General features: G+C 39.2%; 1 protein-coding gene across 2 annotated transcripts in view; it reads right to left on the bottom strand.

Moving 5' to 3' along the window:
• Positions 1-18,014, bottom strand: part of LOC134629008 (noelin-2-like) — a 41,393-nt gene extending 23,379 nt beyond the window's left edge. The window contains exons 1-2 of one of the 2 annotated variants that reach the window (XM_063475884.1): positions 17,757-18,014; positions 3,879-4,028 (exon numbers count right to left, since the gene is read on the bottom strand). In XM_063475884.1, the coding sequence (XP_063331954.1) occupies positions 3,879-4,028; positions 17,757-17,819 (213 nt within the window). In that variant the 5' untranslated portion in view covers positions 17,820-18,014. Of the gene's footprint in view, positions 1-3,878; positions 4,029-13,178; positions 13,712-17,756 lie in introns of those variants that run through there. The other variant, XM_063475883.1, reaches the window with a different exon arrangement.
• Positions 18,015-18,307: the final 293 nt, after the last annotated feature.

Genomic DNA, 18,307 nt, shown 5'->3' with positions numbered 1-18,307 from the left:
GAATAGCTTAATGTTGTTCGTGTGTAATTTACGTTGAGTAGGCTAACCACTAGGGCTGCACGATTAATCGTTAGAAAATCGCGATCTAGATTCATACTTATGTGCGATCTCATTTCCAAATGACAACGATTTCAAAAAAAAAAAAAAAAAAGACGACGACGATTGTACCGCATTTTGATCCGGGACGTAATCTGCATGAAAACAAGCGCTCACTCTTCGTGCTCAACAAATGACAAGGGCGGAGCCTTATACCACGTGATACAGAAGCTGTGCCGTGATGCTCAAATTGGCAGGGAAAAACAACGGAGAACACGTCAGGGATGACGAGAAAGTGACAGGAGAAAATCCGTCCCGGTCAACCACCCAAACATCAATAACGGGAACCTTATACAGCGCTTCCCTATACACGTCGAACTCCCGCAGGCACAAAGAAATTACGGAGGCTATTACTTATCACCTGACCAAAGATATATCAACACTGTGCAAAACGAGGGATTTAGGAAAATGATCAACACCCTAGACAAACGCTACACAGTGCCGTCCCGCAACTATTTTTCTATTGTTGCACTACCTGCTCTATACACGCAGTGTCGAGCAACGGTGGAGACGGAATTTCAAGCAGTACAACATTTTGCGGCAACCACAAAATGTGAGGCATTTATTGTTTTTATGTGTATATATTGTTTTTATGTTCAGTTTCAACTGTTACGAAGTTGATGTGCAGTTAATAAGTGCAATAAATATATATAATATATGGAAAAATATAATATATATATATAAATATAAAATATAAAATATATATATATATAAAATATATATATAAATAAAGAAAATCGTGAGAGAATCGTGATCTCAATTCTAAGCAAAAAAATCGTGATTCTCATTTCATGCAAAATCGTGCAGCCCTACTAACCACGTTATTAAATTAATGCATGTAAGGTGAACTAGCAAACACCGTCGTAGTTACATGCGGCTGTCTTCTTGTTTGATGGCAGATACTCCCTTCACTCTGGCCAAAAAGGCTAAAATGACCAAAGAAAAAGTGGAAAACAGCTGAACATGAGAGGTTTTTGGACAAAGTTTGTGTTCTCCATTCTTTAAGCACCGGTTCGAGCACCGTTTAAGCACCGGCACCGTTTCAAAAGTACCGGTTTGGCACCGGTATCGGATAAAACCTAAACGATACCCATCCCTAGTCAGAATTCACGCACTATGCTAGAGGTTTCTCGTGGGATGTCATGTGCATATTCCTTGAGAGCCATCCACCATACTGGACATGATACAACCACCTGTTGTGAAGTGAAAAAAATGTGTATTCACCAACTGGTTGCCAAGTGGTTTCTGGAAGCTGCTGACAATCTCTAGGAGAAATCAGTTATAAATAGAGGGTTGCAACACAAACCTCTTTCCGATTGCTCTGGTCGTTAGCAGGCTGCCACAGTCACGTGTAGTTTGCATGGAAGATTGAAATTACTTTCGAGCAGTAGTGAAACTGTGAAAAGTGCAACACAAGCTGTAAACGGTCGCTTTAATCTAAAAGTTGTGCCAGTTGTGCTGTTTCCAACACATTTCAAGGGCAGACTTTTCACTCTGAAGACAACCAGTCTCCATTTACAGTTTGTGTCGCACTTTTCACAGTTTTACTACCTCTCAGAAAGTAGCTAGCAAGTGTTTGCTTACGTGCCAGTAAGGTCCATACAAACTATTGGTGACCACAGCAATCTGCTGGTGACAAAGGCAATCATACGAAGGTTTTCACCAACAGGCCAGAGTATAAACATTTTGCTAGCAACCGGTGGTTCAAAAAGGGTCACTAACCAGTCTCTGGCACTGTGTGAATGGGGCTTTAGTCACCTGACCCTACCTTTGATATATAAGTGGTTAATGGTGATGGGACTCCAAAACCCCAAAGTATACATAATATACTACATAATGTTTATATACAACAAAGGGACAGAGTTACAATCAAGCTAGCAACTCTAGATGTAAACTTTGCAGCACTGTACAGTGACACAGTGGTCCCTGGAGTTAAATTCTACCAACAAAACCATCTCAAATGCTAACAGGCTGGGGTTTTTTTTGGGCAGATTTAACAGATTTTGAATGTTAAAAGATGAAAACAAAAGGATCACCAAAGTTATCCGAGATATCTGGGGTCCGTGAATATCTGCAGCAAGTGTTACAGCAATTCTTCCAAACTGGTCGAGATATTTGAGTCTAAAGCAGTGTACCAACAGACTGACAGTGCTAAATACAGTCATTCTGTTCATGTGGTTAAAAATTTAAACTGCAAACAGTATGGTGGGCAGTTTTATTGTTCTGTGGTTTTATGCGTTTATTTTATTTAATTGTTTATTTAAATAATTGATTAATTTTATTTACTAATTTAATTGTGTATGTGTTTTTAATTTTCTGTATTAAAGGAAGGTGGTGAGAGTTTTTAAAGTTGCATAGAAATAGAATATATCATTATTATTATTATTATCATAATTATTATTATTATTATTATTATTATTATTATTTCATACAAGTTGTAGGCACCACATTAAAAAAACCATTTTTTATCACAGTTTAGAAGCACGCACAACTCCTGACTGAAAAAATAGACAGGTAAATAAAAAAAAAAGGATAAATAAAAGAGTGTGAGGAAAATATGCTTTTTAAATTAAAAGCAGTTCATGCTTAGGGTTTAACATCCCCCATTCACTGCTCAACAATATAATACAAAGACACACAGTTTGCACACCCCCTGTTCCCTTCTCTTAGATCTCATTAGGTCCATTTAAACAGAAGTTCCTCTCCTTTCGTGTCCTGCTCTAGAAAAACAACCCCCACTGACGCCCCGTCTCATTAACCAGGCAGAGGGTGTACCACACACTTGAAATCTCTTTTAATGTTGAATGAAAAACAAGTGTTTAAAAAAATCTATTATAAAAATGACCCAGATATTTCCTGATATTCAGGAGTGATATGCAAACAAACAAACAAACAAACCCGCCCACACATCTCCTGTACAACACGTTCTGTGGAGGCCAGACAAAAAAATAAAAAAATAAAAAATAAGCGCTCACACCACCGCACACAAACACACATTACCACTCACAGCGGGATCTAGGTGTCACTTCCAGAGACATGCTGAGCTGATTAAGATTCATAAATACAAAAGACTCTCAACAAGAGCAGAGCGAGGAGAGAAGAGGGAGTTATTTCTGATAGTGTTCATCTACCTTTTTCTCATTTCTCTCTCGTGTTGTGTGAAGCGAGAACAGGATGTAACGGCACCAGTGGAGGACAAAAAGAGTAGTAATCTTTGCGATATTACCATTGGTGTGCTCCGGTTTACTACAGCGTTGGTGAGAAAATGTGCCGTCGTGTGCGAGGCTGAGAATAGCGAATGCATTCAGAAATGTTTGCTTACTTGATGCTGTTCAATAATTCATCAATTTCTGTCACAAATCACTTTTATTACCCTCTCTTAGGACACAGACATAAACTGAATAGCCCCGTACACATGTACACACACACAAACAGTTACACACAAATGGTCGTATGCTGAGCTGCACCCACGACACAGAACAAAGTGTTTCTTTCCCACCCATCTGTCAGCGTTTCTTTGAGTTTAAACTCTTTTGGCATGCTGAATGACTGGCAGTCTACAGAGGATTCGGCTACTGATGTATCAGGAATACATCTGTCAGCGAAGCCCGTGTGTGTCTGTTCATGTGTGTTTCTGCAAGTGTCAAAACAAAGAGACAGTCCAGTGAATATTTTCATTCCAGTACACTGCCTCTGCCCCGTGCCGCATGTCAATGCTGACCACTGAAACGTGCAGGGACGCGCTCAAGGCGCGAGGCGAACACTCACAAATGCACACGCACCTGCTCGGTCAGCGAGCGTAGCTGTCGACTCCGAGGGTCTCGTTTACAGAGGTTCCGTGCCGGGGCGACCACCGTGCACACGCACCTGCCGTCGGGATCCGAGGCCGTGCTGTACACCTGCCAGCCTTCCTCTGAGCCCGGGTACAGTCCCTGCACACAAACACGCCCTGTGTTAATGAAGTCACTGCGGGATAACACATTACCAGATGAGAGGGTGAGCAGAGGAAAGCACAGAAAGCAAAACAGAACAAAACATATGTTGGGGTTTTGTTTCCAATACTGCTGATGTGGCTCTGGGTTTTTACAATTAGACAGTTTGTTTTAGCAAAATTATTCTTAATTAAATAGCTTTGTTGTTTTATATATATGGATAAAACCGTATGAGACTGCCAAATTCATCACCTATTAGCAGAGCAGACGATGTGCACTTTGCAAAAATAAGTTAAATTACAACAAGCTGGAGTCCAACTGTTTCCATTACAAACCACATAATCACCTCACCATTGCTCCTTGGCTTAACTACTTTATGCTTCTGTGACATGGCAGGCCATGGGTCTGTTTTTGTCAGTAAAAAGACTCTAAAACGTCTGGCTCAGATTAGATTAACCACAATGGAAACCAAGTTAAAATGTGTAAAACTGACATTTAACAATGCACAAGTTTGACATTTGAAACCATCAAATCAAACTGGGAGGGATTAAATGATTTATGGTGAAAATGCCTTTTTGTTCTGCATGCTGCAGCCAGGTAGCAGGAAACAAATGTGTAAATGCACTAATGCAGGAAACTTATTGGTAAAACAATGAACATCCAGAGATGGATGGAGCAACATTTACATTCATTTGAAGTTGTTGATGAATGTAGGGTGATGATGTTCAACATTCACGGTCTTGTGAATGTCGAATATCTTTGAGAGACACATTTTGTTCTTCAGCTGTGAAAACAGCAAGAAACGAAGAAGAAAAAGAGAAAAAAAAAGCAGAGGTTCAGGTATTTGTGGTTATTTATTTCTGCTTTGTCAGTTTGATTTAAATTTAGCTTAAAAAGGGGCCTCGTCACATTCAGAGGAATCTGAAAACCGGATGCTACATTTAGAGATTAAAGCGAAGAGCTTCAGTGCTATGAACTCACTCGTATGCTTTAACATTGCATAATAATAATACAACAAAACAGAAAGCAAATATCAGTGATTAAAATTTAAGTTGATGATTGAAATTTTAAGAGATTAATTGGTTGCTCATAGATGTTTGGTTGTGCACTGGTGTGGACTGTTTGCAGGGTAGAAATCATCTTTTGTGCAGATTTGTGGGAGCTCTGGGGAGTCGGTGACTTTTTGCCAGAGAGAACAGCAGTTCCGTCCGTAGAGGCAGAGAGTGGAAACTCTCCAGTAATGCTGCTAGCTTTCCTGGACACAGACATGTGGGAGACGTCACAGCTGATTTTAGCAACAAATGAGAAATATCAGATTTGGACACGGATGTCTCTGGTGAAGTCGAGCCCAATGAAAACACAGAAAGCACACAATCTCCGTTTGACAAACATAAAAAGACACTTAAATCATGAGACGCATCCTGGTGAGATCACGCAGAGATTTACGTGCCGGCTACAACGATAACGACATAAAAGGAAAATATCTGTTCAGCCCTGATGACTGCAGTCTGACCTGAATAAGACTGAGACGCTGAAAAGAAGTGTGTTGGCTGAAAATAAAAAATACATGCAAACACTTCAAAGGCTATGAAACTGAGATTTAACAGAGACTACATTCTCCTAAAAAAAAGAGTGGTAACTCCTCTTATCTTTATTTCTACCTTTACACCAAAATATGAGCTTTTTTTTTTTTTTTTTCAAATGATGACTGCACATCTCCCATGATCTGTTTATATGCATGCCTACTTTTATCTTTCAGCACATATTGTAAATGAGAGGTAGGAAATGTATTCATTCTTAAGCGAAGCCGTTATAGAAGCATGTGATTCAAGGTAAAATAATTCATAACACCCTCAACAGTAATCACAGCGACTGAGGGAAAATGTTTTTGATAGATTTGATAAATCCAATTAAGCCTGACTTTCTTTTAGATAATACTCTGGACAACTTGGAAACAGTAGCTAGTACAAATGATTTTGATAACACAAATCAGAGCCTGATCAATATATTGGTTGGGACTGATATATTGGCATCAGCATTTATAATGAAAATTTAAAAGGTAAGAAATTGAGGTGGAAAACATATTTTAACCATGTTACGAGTGTTGAGGCTGCATAGTTTGTCCACCAGAGGGCACTCTGCAACTTCCTTGTTGGCAACACGTAATTGGAAGGTAACAAACACAAGGAGCTGATCATGTAACAGTGAAATACGATTATTTTTAATTTGCATTGTCTTATTATCTCAGTGAGGACTCATAAATATTCTGCCTTCAGCTGAACACATCTAAGATTAAATACACGATTACTGATTTTAGGAAAAGCCCTCCTAAACACAAAGCTACTTTTATTAAAGGTCAGATGGTGGAGTGTGTTTAATATTAATACCTTGGAATAGTTGTTGATCCAAAGCTTGATTTTAAAGCAAACTGTGAAGCTGTGTGCAAGAAGGGGCACCAGTGACTCCCATGTTTGAGAAGGCTTTCTTGTTTCCGCACTGATAAAACCATGATGATTTCATTTTATCGTGCTTTTATTGAATCTGTTTTATCCTTTTCTTTGTTGTCGTGGTTTGGATTCTTATCTGTAAATAACACAAACTCACTCAATCAAACTGTTAAGTGGTCTAACAGGCTGACTGGTTAACCACAGCATCCCTGTACACCAGACAGTTCCAGTTTCTTCCTTCTGGTCGAACGCTTCTGTTCCCAAAATGTAAAACAACAAAAGTTAAAAATAGCTTTGCTGTAGCAGCCATTACTCAAATGAACAAATGATAGTTTTTACAGTTTTTTCCCTTAGCGGGGGCGACATGAAGCCCAAGGTATTTTTAGTCATTGTTTTATAGTACTATGTACAATTGTTGTCTGTTCTGCCTGTATTGAGAGTGTGAATATGACGACGGATGGCCCACTGCTGCAGAACAAATTTACCTAAAGGTACAAATGAAGTATCATGAACATGAATGTTAGGGAAAATGGTTTATCTTTCCTGTGTCTGAAAGGCAGTAATATACAGTTCTATTCAAAATATTTCTATATTTATATTCAATCTGAATCTGATAATTATTCTTAATTTAATAATCTCTATTTTTTTCCACTTAATCAAAGAGTTCTGTACTTGCCAGAAGAGGGGTCTACACCAGCCCACTGGATTGCCATGTAAAATGTGAAAACTGCAGAGAAAGTGCATAAAAGAGTGCCCCCCCCCCCCCCCCCCGCTCATGCAAGGAAAAGCACCTGTGTGTTCATTTACATGGACAACAAAATGCTCCTTTTTTCATCTAAAGTAGTTGTCAGCTTTCATTACGTTCACAATTCTTATAAAACTATCAGCTGCAAAAATACGTCTACTCCAGTACTGTCCTTAAGTGCCTATTTGAGGTCCTCCTGCTGCAATAGAGTGGGGGTTTTTTCACTGAACTTTCAATTTCTAATTAACAGTCAAACGAAAGTATTGCTTTTATAGTGCTTTTTTTTACTCCGCTACATTTATCTAACTATAGCTACAAGTTATTTCTCCTGTTACAATTTTCCATAACCGTCCTGGTGAGTAAAAACTATGTCAGGTTTGTGATAAACTGCAGGATTGAACTTTCTTTTGTGTGTGAGGAAAATTCTCTTTTTTACATTAAGAAAACATAAAAATTGAATTAGCTAAACAACGTTGTCACAAAGCTAAAAGCAGGGAAACAGGAAACACTGTAGTAATCTGGTTTTGAGTGTGGTTTGGCTGTTGTAGAGGTGGGGGAGAGATCAATGCCATTTTGTTGATTCAGTGGTTTCAGGTAAGCTGATAAAAAAGGAGAAAAGCTGTGTTAGCAGATTTTCTTCCCTATGGATATGAACAAGTACTTTTATCTGCTCTGTGGATCACTTAATAAAGCAAATCTGACTGAAATCAAGAGTAGCTTCAACAACAGGCGACATCTGTTAGTAGTACGAGTTAGCTATTAATAGATAGCACCTCAGCAAGCTAATGTGTGAAACAAGCCTGGTACAAACACACACACAGATATAAGCTCATGTTCAGCTCTTGTTTAGCCAGTAAGTATAAACGTATTATTTAACCGCACCAAGAGATTTCAGCAAGAAATTATAAAATGACAGGATTTGTTCTGTTCTTTAATATTATTTATGGTTTAGGACAGGCGTGTCAAACATGAGGCCTGGAGCCTGAAACAGCCCGCTGAAGACTTCAGTCTGGCCCATGGGACAGCACTGTAAAGTGTAAAGGAGAGCATACATTTGGGGATTTAAACGATATTTTTGTAGATTTCAGAGCTTTTCTTACTAATAAAAATGTCCCTCGTGGCCACTGATACACACCAAAGTAAATAAATGACAGAAAGTTCCTGTTTTTTCAAAATCTTCGATAGAAAGACATTCTGTCAATTAACAAAAATGTTCACTTTTATAATTACAGGAGCTAACAGGACTTTTTCTTTAATTTTACACATTTATATCTTAAAATTTAAGCCCAAAGATTAGTGACGACAGACTTCAGCATCATTTCTTCATCATGAAGAAAAACTGAGATGCATTGTTTTAACTGCACTTCATTTCCTTATATTAAAGTGTTTCAGGGACTAAATGTGTGATAAAGTGTCTTTACACTGACAGAGAGGAGAGTTTCATGAGCTCAGTCCACTTAAGATCAAAGGCTACGTTCACACTGCAGGCGAAAGCGCATCAAATCCGACTTTTTTGACCCTATGCGACCCATATCCGATCATGGTATGACAGTGTGAACGGCACAAATCAGATATTTTCAAATCCGATCTGGGTCACTTTCGTATGTGGTACTGAATCCGATACATATCCGATGTTTTAGAAAATGACTGCTGTTTGAATGGTCATGTCGCATTAAATCCATCTTTTACGTCACTGACACAAGACAGACGCCAATTATCAGCGCCGGAGAAACGCCCGAGAAGACATCGTGAATGCTTCCTGGCCATCCAGTGAAACTGTTGGGTAGACAACGTTGGAGAAACGTGAACATTTTATTTGTACTGTATAATCTGCAGATTCTGACAGAAATCTGCAACTATCCTTTGAAGCGCCGCTCCTCTCTAAAACAGCAATAAGGAGAATTATTAGGCCATATGTAAATAACAAAATAACCTTATAACTTAAAGCAAAATTGAGAAACGTAAAGTACGAAACAAATATAGCGCGTTTGCTGTCACATTTTATTTGTGAACAAACAGACAAAAAAAATCAGATTTGATCAAAAAATCGGAATTGAGAATTAAGACCTGCAGTGTGAACGCAGCCAAAGTGGGCTACATGTGTCCACAGTGTAAAATGAGTTTGACATCTCAGCTTTTAGGATTTGATTTCCATTGATTCCTGAGCTTTCTGAGCATTAAGTACTTGTCATGTTTTACTTCTGGTTAATGTTTTACATTTGCTTCTGTTAAGCTTATACATATCCTTTTGTCTATTCTTCATTTCCTGCTTTACTTTGGTAATCCTTTGCCTCTTGTGTTTTACAGTTGCTTTTACTTCCCATCTGTCCTCATCTAGCTGATTGTATAGCTGATATTACTCCCTCCCTTGATTAGCCTTCTGTGTATAACTTGTCCTGCATCCCCTTGGTCTTTTGTTGAGCTGCCTGTAGTCGTACCTTCTCTCTGTGTTCCCATGTTGTTGCCTTGTTTTTGGAAATCTGCTATTTAGTTTATTGGCTCTCGCTACAGCCTAAATAAACAGCTCGCCTTTTGTTATTGGAACTCTGCCTCCCTGTATCTTGCATTTGGGTCCTCTCACTACACAGTTCTAAACAGTCTATGTTTAACCAGGCCCAAGTTCAATAACTAATCAAATCACTCTGGGTCAGTCTGCATGTTCAACATGAAAGGATTCTGGAGCCTGCATTTATGACGTCCTTTAAAAAATCACTTTAAAATCAATATTTATTTTAACATGCACCACTTGAATTTACCCATGACGATCTAAAATCCAGTTATTAATTGAATATTTGATTAAAGTGAAAAAAAAAAAGCACTGGGTCAGTAGATTAGTGTTGATAATCCACAATCAGGTGCTCTTCAAAGACGAGACCAGCGGTCGAATAGAGATTTTAATGTTCAAAAAGAAAAACAACGTTTCTGCTTATTATTAATGGAAGTCCTTGGTATTGATTTGGGGAGGGGGGGACAAAATCAGAAGGGCTTTGGTGTAAGACAAAAAAGGATTAATTCATGACTCAAACACTGGGTTTCAGATCAGAGAGTCTCCATCGTGATATGAAGAACAAACAAAACAGAGATTTCATTGAAAGGGCTTAAGAGGCACACCGTGTGCGTATTCTAGCATTTAAGAGGCATTTCAAGTGGCTCCTTTACGACTCTGTTTTAACGCTGTACATTTGCAGCTCTTTATATGTGAGCACTCCTGCTGGTGTAATAGTATGTACGTTTCACTTTTTGTTATTCAGACAGTAGGAAAATAAAATAAAAAGTTATTATTTGTCTCACCATAGGGGAATCCTATTTTTAATCTTTTGTAGCCTAAAGAATGGCACAAATCCAACCTGCTGAGGTGATTTTAAAAACTGCAGCACAGAGGAGTGGACAGGCAATTATTAGCACTTGAAAAATACAGTCTAAGCTGTTATATAATCAGACCCTTTTTTATGTTTTGGGTTATTTGGGACTCATTAGGTTGAGGTGACACCGATTGTTCCCAGAGGGCTGACCATTTGGAAGCAAGTAACAGCAGACGAAGTTAAAAACCATAAAGAAAAAAAACACAGAAGACGCTAAATCACGAGCTCATTACTGTGAGGTTTATCCAGGTCTGCAGCTTGACCTACTTAGTGATAACACTTTAGAACAATGCAAAGGAACGGCTGAGTTTGATCTGACACTCACAGCCTGTCACACTGAGCTGCCCTAAAAACCCTGAAAAAGAATAATGGCAGAGGAGGATGAGAGAAGGAGGCTGCCGAGAGGATGAAGGCACGAGAGGGAAATATGGAGGGGGGACCGTGGCGGCCTGGAGGGAAACATCTGATAAATCTATCAGCTGGGTTCAGAGGGGTAACCTTGAAGTCCCGTTCACAATGGAGCTGACGACGCGAGCGTTGAGGTTTAAAAAGAGGAAGATGTGAATGAGCTGAATGTATGAGCATCGGCTGTGCCTCCTGCTCGATGTAATTAAACAGAGGACATATGGCACCTCGGGGCTCATTTCACACGAGGGAAAAATGATAAAAATCTACACAGGCAGCTCGACTGATTGTGATCAGAGCAAATACAGAGAGCGCGGAGCAAACAGAGCCGCATTTCTGCAGTTGACAAATTGTTGATAAGAGGCTGAGGAGACAGGAGGACGTACGCAACTCAGAAAAATGTGTGTAACATCCTATATAAGAGAAAAATCGGAAAGTCTTACTGACACCATCTAGCTTAGAGTGTGTTTACCCAGACTAGCACTGCAATGAATAGACTGTATAGAAGCCTTCTTTTTTTTAAAGTCACATGCTCTTATGACATAAGAAAAATATGCACATAGTGAGTCAGCGGTAACACATAAACACTGAATGCTCTGACTGAGCGTGGCAAAACAGGTTAGCAACAGAAACGCTGCAACATTAATCTCAAATATAATAAAATTATGTAGCAAAAAGTAAAAGGCCAACAACTGAAATGTGTTGTGGCAACAGGCTAAATAGATACATAAATGAATAGAACAGTTTAAAAATGACCAATAAAAACTCAATTTAGCTTAAACTTAATGCTACAGAGTCAGAGGATAGTGAATAGTTACAATAGTTGCTTAAAACAATAAAGAATCCATTGAAATGCTTCTGTTACTCAGTATGTAAGCTGAACAAAGCACCAATTCATTAGCAACCCTTATCTTAAAAAACAAAAAGAAAAACCTTTTAATACAATTTATGTTTTAATTAACATGCAGTTTAAAATTAATTCAGCAAAGTTGAAACACATTTGGAACCTGATAAGTAGTACTGATTAAAGAGCATTTGAGTTCATTTGATAAGACTCCGGGGAAGCACAATTGGCAATAAATAAATAAATAAATAAACACTTTGGAGAAAGTGATGTAGCTAACAATTAAATTTATGTGCCATTAAGCTGGATTACAGAGACACAACAGCCAGATTTCAGACATTTCCCATCTAGAAACTGTCTGTCAACTATTGCAGTAGCAACACTGCCCATCTAACATCTCCATCTGCTTCAGCCACGGTCTGTGTGAGTGTGTGTGTGTGTGGGCACCTGCTTGCATGAGACTACATGCACTTTGCTGAACTTGCAAAGTACCACCACGCAGCAGATGCGAGATGCCAGAAAGGTAAATCATGCAAACCCTGAGTGTGCGCACAAACGCACACAAACTGCAATGCACGCACAGGATACGCATACAGGGTGAAGAAACCAGGGTGCGTGCAGTGATCCCCCATGTCTCGGGTTGCCAGGGGGGTTGCTAGGGCAACAAATCACCGGCTGTCCCATTGGGTGAGTCAGCCTTCCCTAGGAGAAATATCACCCCAGTAAGTCTGAGAAAGAGCAATCCTATTACCGGTCTGTGGGTAGCAGTGTGTGTGTGTGTGTGCAGCAGTGTGTGCATACTGTACATGTGTTCTTTATGACTCATAAAAGCTTATTCATTTATTTATTTATTTATTTATTTATTCATTACTGCTATTTAGTCTTCAGTTGTGCCACCTGCTGTAGTGTATTTTCTAATTGTGCTCTGACTCTGATCTTGTGAGCGCTTTTTTTTTTCTTCCTCTACCTTCTTTCATGTCTTTTCTGCACCAGTGAACAGATCAAATATCTGCTGCATGCAGGCTAAAATATCCCCGAAGATCTTGATAATTGAATCTGACTTACTTCCCCCGTCATTGTAGATATCTTAGATGCTGGGGCTTTTTTTCTTCTTCAATGAAAAAGCAGACATTTATCTTGCAATAATTACAGATCATGTCACAAAGGAGCTTACTGAAAGTGGATGTTGCTGTGTAGAAAAGAGAAGTATGTGAAGGTGCTGCTGAAAATCACAACTCAAGTGACAACAAAAACACGTCTCTATCGTTTGATGAAGACGAAGTTCTGGAAGTGCACAGATACAGCGTGTATGCGTGCATTTTTAGTCATATGAATATGAATACGTACGCTGACGATCCGTTCATGCGTGCCCTCTGAGGAGATGATGGTTCCATTGAGTCCAACCAGCGACGGTAAGGTCTGGGACATCCAGTTAGTTACCATAGCCATGGTGCTGAGCACCGCTCCAATTTTCAACATGGGAACACTCATCCTGATGCATACACATTCACACACCGCACACACACACACTAACAGAAACTCTGGCCGGCTCTCACACACAGTCCAAACTGTTCACAGCAGTCATTCTAACAAGAGCAGCTGCACAGCATGGTGTTACAGGTTGTGCAGTCGCTCTGCAGTGTTTGTTTAAAAAGAAAAGAAGAGAAAAAAAACACGAATGTTCCCTCTTCTGAAGTGTAAGACACTGCCACAGGTTAGTAGATAAATCCAGATGCATCCATGCAAAGACGCATCAAGTCCAAACATCCAGCTCAGGCTGCAGGAGGTGCTCCTGGAAACAGCTGGTCTGAACTGTGTGTGTGTGCGTATGTGTGTGTGCGTGTGTGTATGTGTGTTTCCTGGACTCCTTCCTTCGTCTGGCAGTGAGGCGTTGTGGCTGAGCCAGCGCTGCTCTCTCATTTATCCACTAACTCTCTGCCTCTCCCTCCCTCCCGCCTTTCCTCCACCCTCTCTCGCAGACACACTCCTCCATCTCTCCCCCAGACTCTCACCTATTCCTTCCACTTCTTTATCCAAGCGCCACAGTCTCCTCTCAAACCATATTTGATTCAATAAAAAAAAGCACGCCGCAAAAAAAGTGCTAACGAGAAAAAAAAGAATATTCATCTGACACTTATCCCATTCTCTTGCTTTTTTCACCCTCTTTTATCATTTCCATACCCATTTTCTTCCTCTTTTACCTGACCTTTAATTTTCCCTTTTCATCCTGACTGCAGTCAACACCTTTCTTTTTCCTCTCTGTCCAATGTCCCCATCTTTTCCTTGATATTGATTAAATGCAGACGCCTACAGGAATGCACAATGATCTGGACTGACCTCTCCCTTAAGTGTGTGCGTGCGTGTGTGTGCATTTGTGCTTCATGTAAATCACACTGATGCAACACTGCCACCATGTGGCCCTCGTTGCCTGCCGACAACCAAACTGTGTAAGAGATTTTACACTGGATTTGATCAAAACTTCAGAGAAAGTACAAGATGTACAGATGCTTTATTTGATCTGGCTCTGCAGCATTTCCATGGCAGCAACAAACTCCAAAAATAAAATCCAGCCTGTGTGCCACTTCTGTCACTGTGTTTACAACGTTTACATCCACCTGCTGGGGACTTCAGATTAAAAGAAGTTGGTACAGCACTTATGCACAAAGCCTAACTGTGTCCCAGTTAAATAATATACTTACTGTATACACAAAACTACCTAAGTCTAAGTCTCTATGTGCATTTTGAAGGCTTTTTTTCCTGGTACCCACTTTCTTTATCAGCAGCATTTGCAACACTGCTACTCTTCAGACTATTGTTCTGTTATTGATTGTTTTTGCAATGAAGATGAGTTTTTCTAGCTTGATATGTTTTATTTTCCCAGTGGTTTAACTTACAACCACAGTTTGTCTAATTTTTGTGAAGCGGTGAGCTGTGTTTCTTTAAAAAAATGTTTCCTGGCACTTTTTTAAACCAAATGACTAACTGCCCTAATCACTGGCTTATTTATTTATATGAATGAATAAATGAAAGCCTTGCAGGCCGTAAAAAATTAAAGTGTCATTATTATGCTAACTAGCGCAATTAGTAGTTCAAAACAATCCCCTTTGTTAGTCTTACGCTGAGCCATGACATTTTGTTTCCCTTCTCTTCAGGCAACTTCCCTGTGATTGGCTGTGCTTCACAAACACAAGGTTTGCACAACAGATTGGGGGGGGGGGGGGGGGGGTACATTACATATTAGACCGTGTCATGTATCATCTATTTAATAAAACCTAAGCCAGGATGCAGACGCACTGTAATATTTAGTAGCTTGTAGAAAAACCTTAAAACTAACCTTAAAAAAAGCAACAGCTTGAAGTAATAATTTTCTGTGTGACTTTGTCATAGAGGAAATATTGAAGGAATTTCAGGCCACTCTTCTTGACAGAGTTAATTCAGTTCACTGGTTTTATGCACAGCTCTTTTAAGGTCCACAAAAGTATTTCAGTCAGGTTGAGCTCTGGACTTTGACTGGACCATTGCAATGCCTTGATTCTTTTCTTTTTCAGCCATTATTTTGTAGATTGGGATCATTGTCCTGTTGAATTTCCCAATTTGGGCCAAGCTTGAGCTGTCAGACAGACAGCTGACTCCAGAATACTTTGTTAACAGAGGAGTTCATGTTTGAACGAGTGACTTGTCCCATGGCTTCAAAATAAGCTCAAATAATCAGCCCTCCACCAACAAAGCTGACAGCTGGTATGATGTGCTTGTGCTGATATTCTGTGTTTGGTTTTCTCCAAACAGCTTCTTCTCAGAAAGAAGAGGCTTTCTTCTGGTAACCCGTCCAGCCAGGCAATACTTGTTCAGTCTTTTTAAAACTGTATACTGTCATGAACTTTAATTCATTAACATGCCAACTGAGGCCTGGAAATCTCTTGAATTTTTTGCAGTTTCTCTGAGTACTGACCTTGAGGTAATTTTCCTAGAAACGTCCACTCTTGGGAAAACTGGCAACTGCCTTGAATGTTTTCCACTCATGAATAATCTTTCTCAATGTTGAACGATGGACTTCAAATTGCTTGGAAATGTCCCTATAACCCTTCTCAGATCGATGGGCAGCAACATTTGTTTCTATAAAATCATTGCTGTTGTGTTTCCTCCCTGGCAGTGTGTTAACACACACCTGAATGCTCCAGACCAGCAAACTGACAAAACATCTGCTTTTATAGAGGCGCTCGCACTCACTCATGATCAGTTAATCACGTGTATTTGATCAGCAGCGCCTGGCTACTCTTAATTGTTATGGAAGCAGTAAGTGTTCTGCATTTTGGCTGATGTTTATAATAACCCATATAAAGTCGTTTTTTTTTTCCTTTTCTTTTAATTAATATAACCTGACATATAAAATCTTAAATGTGAAAGACGGTGTACATTATTTTTGTTAAAAGCCTGCATATACGTCTTTTTTTTTCTTACAACAGTGGCTTAAGTTGAGTGTTGTTGTGAGCTGCTGCTAAATAAAGGAATTTCAGTTGAACTGAACTGTAAAACTAATTTGTACAGTGACACTGCTAAATGAATCCTTTACCCATGAGACACATTTCATTGTATTTTTTTCTGACCGTATTTAGGACAGCACTTAAGTGGCAATTTTTGATGAAGTCTACAAAATATGGTAATGAATGTAAAGCTTAAAAAAAGAACTAAACACAAACTAAGTATACTGTACTGTAAATTCATCGTGTGTATGAAAATGTAACGCAAGGATCAAACACAATATTGGAATAGTGTCAAATAGGCCTCACGGTAATCACCGGTAAAGAGGAGGATCAAAATCATTGAATGATATACATTTTTAGCAATGGACATTTGTAGTTTGTAATTAGTTCAGTCTAATGAAAATAGGATAATACTGACACATCAAGCTGGTGTTTTTGAGCTGTTGCAAAAGGCCACCCGCGATGCTAAACAGACTGCAGTGCACAACTAGCAGCCCTGTAACAACATCAAGAGCTATAGAAGGACATGGCTCTTCCCCGTCTCCTGCCTCGAGCAATTATGTGTCAACAATTTAACCAACCAACACTAAATATTTTATACTGCCTTTGTTCTAATAAGGAGTAACATACTCATTGTTTTTTTTCTAGATAAAGAGTCTGCAGAATACACATGGATTATACATAAAATCTCCTTCAGCAAATACTCTAAACATGAATATTTCAATCAGCTGCACTTAAGGTTACACAGTCATGAGGAGGAGGAGGGGCACAACAGAGCCAACATGACAAGTGAGTGGTGTAAAACACCTTCAGGGTGTTTCTGGTCACTGACTCAGGTGGCTGCCTCTCTGCATTTTTACAAACTAATCATCGCCATCTTTTCAGTAGAGCGGAACGACAAAGTTTCTCAGAACAATACAGTACAACAGATAAAAACAAGAAGAAAACTCAAAACTATAATATAATAAAAAAAAATAACTGAAACAATAAATATAGACGATCGTGATTTCTCTGAGCATAAAACTTGGCAAAACAAATCTATAAAAATATCATTTTTGGGAGGTCGATTTTGATCTAAACTCTTTTGTCAGCAATATTTTCTTTATCTAATATGTTTTAAGATGTGGATCTATATAAAGCATTTTATTTCTTTCAGTAAATTTATTTCATTTTATTTTAGTCCTGTTTTTGTGACTTATAAATATGTTTCCCTTAAAAAAAATGCATGCTCTAACTGTTAGCATGTAGGCAATATGGCTAAACTATTTTGGGGATGTCCAGCAAATACCAGGAGATATAAAAGACACAAGGTTGGTTAACAAAATGATAAATCAGAGTACATCAATTTTTTCCTAGAACCACTTTAAAGTTTAGAAACTTTTACATTTTGGCTCATTTGATACAAAGTTTGAATGGATAAGTTGGGGACACGGTGTCTCCTTACCTTACATGAGCTGACAGTGACCAGCAGCAGCAGCAGCACCCACAGGGCTTCAGGTGGACTCATGGCTGTCCTTTTCTCTCCCTCTGGTATTCCTGGTCTTGACCCAGCTTTGACACGCACCAGACATGAAAGAAAACGTGGTACTGTACACCTTCCTTGCGTAGCCTTGAGGTTATGACTAATTTGACTAGTTTGGAGTGACTGAATCCCCTCAGGCTGTGGAAGAAGAACACAGTGCTAGTGTTCTTGCTGTGAAGAGCTACTCAAGAGCTGACTGGAGACAGCAACTGTCTTTGAGGAAGATTAGAGAGGAGGCGTAGGGAAGGAGGAGTTGGTGAAAAGGATGATTATTTGTTGCTTAACACAGCCAGTGAATATACAGTTAATTAGTGAGTGGGTGCACTTGTTAGTAACAGATTGCATGTGAGATTGTACTGCTGATTCTGGTATCATAAAGTTACTCTCTAGAACTCAGGAAAACTTTTTCTATTACAGTTTGGAAAAAGGGCCGGAATTGTACGGAATCTTAGTTTTTAAAAACTCCCAAATTC

This window comes from Pelmatolapia mariae, linkage group LG6 (assembly GCF_036321145.2).
Source record: "Pelmatolapia mariae isolate MD_Pm_ZW linkage group LG6, Pm_UMD_F_2, whole genome shotgun sequence".
Taxonomy (NCBI): Eukaryota; Metazoa; Chordata; class Actinopteri; order Cichliformes; family Cichlidae; genus Pelmatolapia; species Pelmatolapia mariae.
The sequence above is the reverse complement of the archived record's forward strand: the minus strand, read 5'-3'. Positions and strand labels throughout refer to the sequence as shown.